The sequence below is a fragment of the Nicotiana tabacum genome, chromosome 10 (assembly GCF_000715075.1).
Source record: "Nicotiana tabacum cultivar K326 chromosome 10, ASM71507v2, whole genome shotgun sequence".
In the NCBI taxonomy this organism is placed as follows: Eukaryota; Viridiplantae; Streptophyta; class Magnoliopsida; order Solanales; family Solanaceae; genus Nicotiana; species Nicotiana tabacum.
The window spans coordinates 42,437,456-42,447,852 of NC_134089.1; the positions used below are offsets into that span (position 1 = coordinate 42,437,456).

Genomic DNA, 10,397 nt, shown 5'->3' on the forward strand with positions numbered 1-10,397 from the left:
TTCGCAGTCCAAGATCACAAAGTCAGCTGGCAAGATAAATTTTTCCACACGGACAAGCACATCATCAATAATACCCAAAGATCTCTTCATCGATCTATCCGCCATTTGTAACCTCATGAAAGTCAGCCTAGGTTGTCCAATACCCAAAGTTTTGAAAACTGAGTAGGGCATCAAATTGATACTAGCTCCCAAATCACATAGAGCCTTGGCAAAATCCACACTCCCAATGGTGCAAGGAATGGTGAAGGCACCAGGATCTTCAAGCTTCGGGGCCATTGAATGCACTATAGCACTAACTTGATGAGTCATCTTTATAGTTTCACAATCCATAGAACGCTTCTTTGTGACCAAGTCTTTCATGAATTTTGCATAGCCCGGCATTTGTTCAAGAGCCTCCACCAAAGGGACATTAATGAACAAGCTCTTCATCATGTCAATGAACTTCTTAAACTGATTATCATTCTTTTGCTTCTTGAGCCTTTGAGGATAAGGTGGAGGTGTCCTTGGCAAAGGTGCCTTGGCTTTAGGCACAACCGGCTCTGGCATGTCTATTACGTGTTCCCTAGACGGGTTCACGTCATTTTGAGTTTCCACCTCGATCTTGAATATCAATCCTCACTTCATTGTTCACATTTTCATCAACCACATCTTCAACTTCCAAAGGGGCTTCTTCTTCTTGCAACTCAACATCATCACCCAAAACTTGCTTTTTCTTAGAGGCATTCACATCACCGCCTCTCCCACTTCTTGTTGTAACCGCCATCATATGATTGTTTCCACCCTTCGGGTTCACTACCGTATCACTTGGTAGAGCACCCTTCGGGCGAGTATTTAAAGACTGAGAGATTTGGCCTAATTGCACCTCTAAATTTCTGATAAAGGTATTATGGGAAGCCAACTGTGCATAAGAATACGCATTCTTCTTCATCATCTGCTCGAACATCATTTCAATTCGACCCATATCATTGCCAGAAGAACTAGGACCTTGAGATGGAAATGGGGGTGGATTGTTCGGTTGTTGGTACATTAGGGGCCTTTGAAAGCCTTGCCCCTGGTTTCCTTGATTTCCATTGTTCCATCCACCTTGGTTATTGTTATTACCATTCCAATTCCCTTGGTTGCTTTGATTGTTGTTCTAATTACCCCAGTTGTTGTTTTGGTTGTTGTTCCCCCAATTACCACTGTTTTGTTGTTGATTTCCCCAATTACCTTGAGGTCTCCACTATTGTTGGTTGGAAGAGTTGCCCTGTTAGCCTTAATAATTGTTCACATATTGAACCTCTTCACTTTGTTCATCATAACCATCATTTTGAAACCCATCACATTCATCATCAAATTGCTCAGAATTCCCTTGGTTTTGTTGCCTTCTTTGCCTTTTTTTGTTGACAAGCATATTAACACCCTCCATGGCATTCACTTGGCGAGGATTTTGAACTTGTTGCAACTGTGCCTTTGCCAATTGGTTCATAGTAGTTGTAAGCTCAGCTATAGCTTGCCCATGATCATGTAGTTCCTTGTGCAAATGAATAACTGTGGGGTCACCTTAAGGCACATTGGCTCTACTTTGCCATGCGGAAGAAGTGTCAGCCATCTCGTCAGGTACATCACATGCCTCATCATATGATAGCTTCATAAAATTGACCCCGGTAAGTTGGTTCACTATGCATTGGTTTGTGGTGCTAATGCCCCGGTAGAAGGTTTGTTGGATCATAGCATTGGTCATATCATTGTTGGGGCATTCTTTCACCATCGTTATATACCGCTCCCAAATCTCATGCAAAGGTTCCGTGGGCTCTTGCTTGAAAGCCAATATCATATCACGCAACGCCGCCATATGCCCCGGCGAGAAAAATTTAGCAATAAATTTATCCGCCAAGTTATTCAGAGTTGTGATGGAATGGCTGGGAAGTCGCTCGAGCCAATCTAATGCCTCCCCCGAAGTGAGAATGGGAAAAGTCTCAACCTAAGAGCATCCTCGGACACATTCGTCTGCTTGCTCCCCTAGCATGTGTCCATGAACCCCTTGAGATGTTTGTAGGCATTTTGATTTGAAGTGCCCGTGAAATACCCACGCTGCTCAAGTAAGGTCAACATCACATTGGTTATCTGAAAATTGCCCGCCCGAAAGTACTCTGGGAGCCCTGGTTCGGAAGTACTCTGGGTGACACTCTTGGAGGTGGCAGAGGAGGGTCTGGAATATCACCATTCGGATTAGCATTGGCATTGCGGCCTCTACGTTGTCCTTGAGGTACAAGAGGCACCTCATCTTCCCCGACATCATCTTCCTCATCCCCCACAATCACGTTTCGAAGAGGGTTATTAGCGTTGTTCGCTGCCATTTGGTACATGAGTTATGACACAAACAAGTAAGTAACAAAGAAGGAAAGAAGAACAATACACAAAACTAACTAAATAGATAGCTAAAGCCGTTAGCTCCCCGGAAACGGCGCCAAAAAGGTGATCGCAGCCTACTCCGCACTACTATTGAGTAGCGAGAGAGGGTCGGAGCAGCTTTTACCTGATTTTGGGTTATAATCGATTTCCACAAAGAGCTAGAATTTAAAATCGAGTATCTATCTAGTTTAAGATTGCGTATGTATTCCAAATTACACTTCTAATCATTTTTGGGGTTTTCTTTTTACTTCTACTATTATCAAACTACAAATGGTAAATGCAACTAAATTAAGCTAAGAGTTAATGTTACGGGTTGTTCAAATGATTTAAAAGGCACTAGGGTAGTGACTTCCGCCTAGGTGGTCAATTGACGGGTACTTGAGTCTAAGGCACATTTGACATGATTGGGGAGTATGATATAACCGTTGCACTATTTTACCCACTCTACACCTCTCGGTGGTTCGAGTGATTTTGCCCGAATTGACTTTCTCAAGACCAATTGGGCATGCAAATTTGCACAAGCAACTAGGGTTCAAGTCGGGTATTACTCTCTCGAGGTTTAACCCTTTAATTGGGGCTATCAATCTCTTGAGTACGCCTCAATTCCTTGTTGGACCAATTTCGGAGACTTAGGCTCTCTTTCTCAAGAAGAACCCAAGTCAACTAAACACAAACTAGTGTTTGCAACCACTGATTCAGAAATTAACCATGAAATAGGCCCAAATATCAAACACCCATAGTCAATTTAGCCCTAAAATACAAGACCCATCAATTACCCACACTAGGGTGAGCCACAACCCTAGCTTATGGGTTTAGTTACTCGTAATTAAAGAAGAAAAACAAGAAATAGATGAAGAACAACTCATGTTAATTAATTGCTAAACTAAATAACAAGATTCAATGATGAAAAGTAGATAAAATTGCCCAAAATAGCTAAGAATCTCGAACCCACGAGTGCAGCTGCTTAATTATAATATCTGATACCCTAAAAAAGGGGAAAAGAAGCTATTTATACTAAGCTGAAAATTCTGGACAAAATTGCCCCTACGGGGTTAGTGCGGACCGCACAAAATGGTGTGCGGCCGCACTAGGGCTATGAATCTGAAGATCTGACTCTCTGAACACAGGCACTGTAGACCGCAGAAAATGGACTACAGTCGCAGAGGCTTCTAGTGTGGTCCGCACAAAATGGAATGCGGACCGCATTGACTTGAATCCTTGAAACTGGCACTTCTCTGATCTTGGGTTCTGCGGACCGCACAAAATTGAGTGCAACCACATTGCCTTCAGTGCGGACCGCACAAATCCTAGTGTGGTTGCATTGCCTTTGTGCCTTGAAAATCATGCACTCTGAACCTCACAGTGCGGACCGCATAGAATGTAGTGCGGCCGCACTGGGCGTCTTTTGCCTGAGCTTTGTCTTGTATTGGGACTTGTGCAAGTTTCACTCCTTTTTGAGCTGATCTTTGACATATTGTCACTTTGTTGATCAAACCTGCAATCAAGCACAACTTGTGAGCCTTTTGGGACTATTTTGTATGAATTTCTAATCAAAGCATAAGCAAGAAGGAGTATAAAATGCATTAAAATCCCTAGTTATCACAGGCCACACTGGTCTGGGCTCAAGTATAGTTGTTGCAACTCGTTGAGCTCCGCCCACGGGTAGTGCATCCGGGGTATGATATACAGCAGCTGCATGCCCTGGAGCCTGAGCGGGAGGGGTCTGTGTTCCCCGTCCCCTCTTGAGATGTGGCTAGGTCTCCTAGAAATAAACTAGCTTGAGTCATAGAATCCATGAACCGCAGCATACAACCCATGACCTCCTGGAATCCTGGTGCGGACATGAAATCAATTGGGGCTAGCTCCGCTTGCAGGCACCTCACCCTGCTCCTCAATAGCAGGATCCTCCATTGGATCTACTGGTTGCACAGCTAGAGCAACTCTAGGACATCCTCGTCCACTACAACGAGCTGGAACCCTCCATCGGCCTCTGCCTCTAGCAACAGGGGGAGCAGCTCCTCCATGGTCGGGTACATTTGCCGAGCGCGTTCTCACCGTCTGTGAGAGAATAAGAGAAAGATACTTAGCATAACATCAACTAAACAATAGGAGATGAAAAAGGAGTAGTTTCCTAATACCCTATAGCCTCTCAAAGATAAGTACGGACATCTCTGCACCAATCCGCAAGACTCTATTAGGCCTTCTCATAACTTGTGAGACCTACGTGAACCTAGTGCTCTAATACCGTGTTGTCATGACCCAATTTCTCTTATAGGCCGTGATGGCGCCCAACGTCACCGCTAGGCAAGCCAATGTATGAACTAGCCATGTATTTATTCTTTTTAATAATTTCAAAATAGTTTATTTGTATTTATTAAGCAAATGCGAAGTGTAAAATTGAGTAAAGTAAGCAAAAGCTCATAAAGGAGCAAGTATAGTGATATAAATACCCCAAAACCATCAAATGTCTACTAGCATGCTTTCAAGACCCGGTGTCATAAGTATATGAACAACTAGTATAATATACAAAACACTAAGCTACTGTCGGGAATAGAGTAGACAGAAAGTAAATACAAAAGAGAGACTCCGGGTGTTGCAGAACGAACTCAAAAAAGCAGCTCACTACTAAGCCTCTGGGTAACGGGGGTGCACGCCGGAATGACTGCCAGATGCACTTGCCTCAGATCCTGCACGATTAGTGTAGAAGTATAGCATGAGTACATTAACAATATGTATTCAGTATGTATCCAGTCTAACCTCGAAGAAGTAGTGACGAGGCGTCGACATCGACACTTACTGTAGACCAACAATAAAATACAGGAATGTTAAATAGGCATGGAATATGTGAATAATAATAATAACACAATAGCAAGCGGTGATTAAATGATACTTTAGATGATAGTAAATTCCAAAAGTCTTCAACTAACACATATTAACTCCACATAAATTTTGGGCTAATAAATAAATTTTAACCTCTCAATTCATAAAAATAATATCAAGTGTATTCGGGCTCCAAGCATTAACACGCATGATTTATGTCGAGTTTGTATGGTCCGATCCAGAATAATGTGTACATTGCCGAAGGTCGAGCGACACCAACCATAGATGAATCTATTATACTGCCGAGGCGTTCAGCCCGCTCCACAAGAAGAGAGAATACTATATGAACATCCGATTTAAAAGTGATCACGCCCAACTATGCCTTATAAAAGACAAAGCAGTCGTTGCAAATATAATCCGATTTTTAAGTTCGGAGTCGAATCCTCAGGGAACTAACCTATCTATTACAACTCTTGGTGATGCTATTAGCCCAAATGATTTACAGATGCAAGATTTTTATCAATAAATATTGGGTTTTTGTTTAACTACTTCAAAATGATATTAAAACTAACAATATACTGAATCAAAGATAATTCAATGGTAAAAAGGTCTAGGGTATTGATTTTCCCAATTGCTAGCTTAAGTCTTAACTCTCTTGCTATAATCTCGCCGTAATACTCTATGAGGATTATGAGCTATGGGTTATCGCAATTATCTCTCGATCAACTACGATAATTTACTAGAGCATTCTCTCGAACTACTCCAGCTGATAATTTATGCAACTCTGAATTATCCCACCAAAGTTTTGTTATCTCTCACCCCACTTTTAAGTTCAAGTAATGAATCTCTTCAATTACCCAAAAGTGGTGTTGTTCAACAGTAGTCTAACCTAGTATTCTTTCTCAAGCAACACAAAGCAATTAGACACGATTAATCAAGGGCTCATTCAATTATTCACATACAAAACATAGTTGAACAATCATATAATAAACCCGTCTCGATTATAACAAAGTTGAGTCAAAACTTCATCCAACAATTGATTCCATCAACCCTAAATCAAATGTTTAGCTACTCATAACATAGCAAGATAAAACTACAAAAGTATTCATGATGTACATTTGCAATAATAATGAGAAGATAGAAAAACTCTAATGTTTGGTTGCTCTTCTCACACTTGTTCTTGAATCCAAATTAGTCTAAAAACAAGCTTAAAACTTTCTTGGGCGAGCTTCTTGAGTTTATAAGGGTTTGGAATAAGTTTTCCCCGATTTACACTTTGGTCCCAAAAGTTCTGGGCAGCTACACAGTCTACCGCGATCGCGGTAGGAACGCGGCGCGACCGCGGTGAGAGACAAACATTCTACCTCGCTTCCTTAGCCTACCGCGGTCCAGCCGCGGCCGCTGTGGCTTCAAGCCCAGTCCTCTTTGCCTCTTTCTTGCTTATTTTCGCTCGGGTTCTTCTTGATTGGCCTTTCATCCACCTTCTTGACTCCAAAACACACCATGGGATCTTCCTAACTTGGATTAGTCCCTGCGAAGCAAAAGAAAACCAATTAGAGCATTTTGTTATTATTTAGCCTTTAAAACAACAATAAAGAAGATGTCCAGCTGACACCTCCTCAACTCAGCAAAGATATTTGGGCATTCTACTTGCAAAGCTTCCCGGTCAATATGCACCTCCTATAACAATTTCTTTAATGCCTTGCCATTATACCTGTCCTCGGCAGGTTTGGAGACAAACCTAGCATGATCAAACTGCTCCGCACTAGCTTGACCCCGAGCTCTCGAAGAACTGCCCGGTCCACTAGCGGAGGACCCTGTGTTGCGTCTCTTCCTAGATAGATGCATTGTACCTGCCAAACACAGAATCTCCTATTAGTGAGGGTGTGAGTTGTGTGAACCATGGGTAGTTACTCAGACTTCACCACTACCATGGTCATATTAGCCCTTAGAACTCCATTGGGGCAATTCCACAAACACCTTATGAGCAGGGCACTATCCAAAAACATTAGCCCTCATGGATACATCAATTCATCCCCCAAATCAACAATTTGTACTTCACCATTTCACCCCACAACAATTAGTCTAACACCCACAAGTACACACCTCTCTACAACATTGTGCACATAACCCATTAAAAAGCAAACAGGAAAATCAAAAGAAAAATCTACTAAAAATACTACACAATTAAAACATTGAACTAACATAAAAACTACAACAAAAATACTAGAGAAGAGAGAGAGAAGCATTCCATACCTGGGACAAGTAGAGAGTGAGAAGAATAGAGGTTGGGGGAGATGGGTGGGGTTGTGAGAGAAATGAAGAAGAAGAAGAAGAAGAGAGGAGGAAGACTTAGGGTTCTTAGAGAGAGAGAGAGAAGATGGGGAAAGTGAGGGGGGCGAGTGTTTTAATGAAATTAAAAGGGGGGAAAAACAAAAATTAGAAAAGAAAAGAAAATAAAGAAAATAAAAAAATGAAATTTTACTTACATGGGCGATGAAACTCAGCGAATTGCCGCAGTCGACCGCGGTTCCACCGCGGCCGCAGTGAGTGAAATACCTCGAGGCAGAATGTTTTCGTTTTACCGCGGTCACGGTGGGTCGAGCAACTGGGAGGTAGAATACTCATCATTGACCGTGGTCGCGGTCACGAGGATTTTTTTCATTAAGATTACACAAGAAAACAAAAAGAAAACATTCATGGGTTGCCTCCCATACAACGCTTGATTTAACGTTGTGGTACGATGCAGGCTCGGATCATCACTCCTCATTCGTGTACTGGGGCTCTTCCGACATTATTATCTTTCTATCCCCTTTCTCTTCTGCCATTCCAAGGTAATATTTCAACCTTTGCCCATTCACTGTGAACCTATTCGTCCCATCTTCTGATTCAATCATTACAGCTCCACTTAAGAACATTTGCACCACTCTGAAGGGTCCTGACCATCGGGACTTCAACTTACCCGAGAACAATCTCAATCTCGAGTTGTATAACAACACTAGATCTCTGAATTTGAAGTTCTGATCCAAGATGTGCTTATCATGCAGTAGTTTCATCATCTCTTTGTATAATCTAGCACTCTCAAATGCCTGGAACCTGAATTTCTCGAGCTCATATAACCCAATGACTCTGCCGGTGCCTGCTGTCTCTATATCCAAGTTAAACTGCCGCAATGCCCAAAGTGCTTTACGCTCGAGCTCTACCGAAAGGTGGCATGCCTTCCCAAACACCAACTTGTATGGTGACATACCAATTAGAGTTTTGAAGGTTGTGCGGTACGCCCACAATGCATCATCCAGCTTCTTCGCCCAATCAGTCCTTGTCGCATTCACTATTTTTGTAAGGACACTTTCAATTTCCCTGTTGGACAGGTCAGCTTGCTCGCTCGACTGTGGGTGGTAAGGGGTGGTCACTTTATGACGAAATCCATACTTCTCCAACAGCCATGCGAACGCTCTATTGCAAAAATGGGTTCCACCATCACTGATTATAGCTCTCGGGGTGTCAAAACGTGTGAAGATGTTTTTCTTTAGAAAGCCTGCTAACCCTTTTGCATCATTGGTTGGGAGAGCCACCACTTTGACCCACTTGGAGACATAGTCAACCTCTACCAATATATATTTGTTACCATACGCGCTGACAAAATGGCCCCATAAAGTTGATCCCCCACATGTCAAAAACGTCCACCTCTTGAATTTTGGTCATTGGCATCTCGTGTCGGCGAGATATGTTGCCTGTCCTTTGGTATTCATCGCAACTTTTGACCCAAGCATGGGTATCCTTGAATAGAGTTGGCCAATACAACCCCGATTCCAACACCTTAGTTGATGTCCTAATTCCTCCAAAATGTCCACCATATGGTGAAGCATGGCAAGCCTGCAAAATGGAATGTTGATCTTTCTCGGGGATACACCTCCGGATCATGTTATCTACACATATTTCAAACAGTAGAGGTTCATCCTAATAATAAAACTGACAATCGCGAAAGAACTTTTTCTTTTGAATTGAGGAGAGTTCATAAGGTATACCACTTGAAAATAATTAGCAATATCAGCATACCACGACATCTCCTCCATTGTCACTGCTAGTAACTGTTCATCCGGGAATATCTCTATTATATCCTCAACCTCTACCTTCCTTTCATCTCCTTCCAATCTCGAGAGGTGGTCAGCTACTTGGTTCTCTGTCCCCGATTTCCAGATCGAATTCTTGTAGCAAACGAACCCAGCGAATCAAGCATGGCTTTGACATCTTCTTTTCTATCAGGTACCTAATTGCTGCATGGTCAGTGTAAACAATAACTTTTGAACCAATCAAGTATGACCTAAATTTGTCGAATGCAAAAACGACAGCCAGCATCTCTTTTTCTGTCACAGTGTAATTGAGTTGTGCACCGCTTAGCATTCTGCTTGCATAATAAATTGGGTGCATCAGTTTATCCTTTTGCTGCCCCAAGACTGCTCCTATAGTATAGTCACTTGCGTCGCACATGAGCTCGGACGGTTGCTCCCAATTGGGTGCAACAATGATGGGTGCAGTCACCAATATCTTCTTCAGCTCCTCAAATGCCAACCTGCAATTATTAGAAAACACAAAGGGCTAATCCTTTTCAAGGAGTTTACATAAAGGGTTAGCAATCTTAGAGAAATCTTTTATGAATCGCCTGTAGAACCCAGCGTGCCCATGGAAACTTCTCACTGCCTTGACTGAAGTAGGCGGTGGCAACTTCTCAATAACGTAAACCTTAGCATGGTCAACCTCGATTCCTTTACTGGACACTCGATGCCCCAAGACTATCCCTTCTTGTACCATAAAATGGCACTTCTCCCAATTCAGCACTAAATTTGTCTCCACGCATCTTCTGAGCACTCTTCTTAAGTTGTGTAGATAGTCCTCAAATAAATCCCCCACCATGGAGAAATTATCCATAAATACCTCCATAATGTCTTCAACCGTGTCCGTGAAAATGGCTAACATACACCGTTGAAATGTCGCTGGTGCATTACAAAGCCCAAAAGGCATTCTCCGAAAGGAAAAGATGCCATACGAACAGTTGAATGATGTTTTCTCTCTGACTTCGGGGGCTATTGAGATCTAGTTGTACCCCGAATATCCATCTAAGAAATAGAAGTGAGATCGCCCAGCCAACTTGTCCAACATTTGGTCAATGAATGGCAAGGGAA

The 10,397-nt window shown here is 42.4% G+C and overlaps 1 protein-coding gene across 1 annotated transcript; it reads right to left on the bottom strand.

Moving 5' to 3' along the window:
* Positions 1-7,973: 7,973 nt before the first annotated feature.
* On the bottom strand, positions 7,974-9,290 carry LOC142165092 (uncharacterized). The gene is made up of 2 exons (XM_075223722.1): positions 9,243-9,290; positions 7,974-8,603 (listed from the first exon to the last, which is right to left on the bottom strand). The coding sequence occupies exons 1-2, from the start codon at positions 9,288-9,290 to the stop codon at positions 7,974-7,976; spliced, it is 678 nt and encodes a 225-aa protein (XP_075079823.1).
* Between the last annotated feature and the right edge of the window lie 1,107 nt (positions 9,291-10,397).

Excerpts from the sequence above, each read along its gene's own strand:
- LOC142165092 (XM_075223722.1), bottom strand. The coding sequence starts at position 9,290 with ATGGAGGAGATGTCGTGGTATGCTGATATTGCTAATTATTTTCAAGTG. Across the intron at positions 8,604-9,242 it reads TTGCTAATTATTTTCAAGTG|TCGAGCGAGCAAGCTGACCT; the intron begins GTATACCTTATG and ends TACCACCCACAG.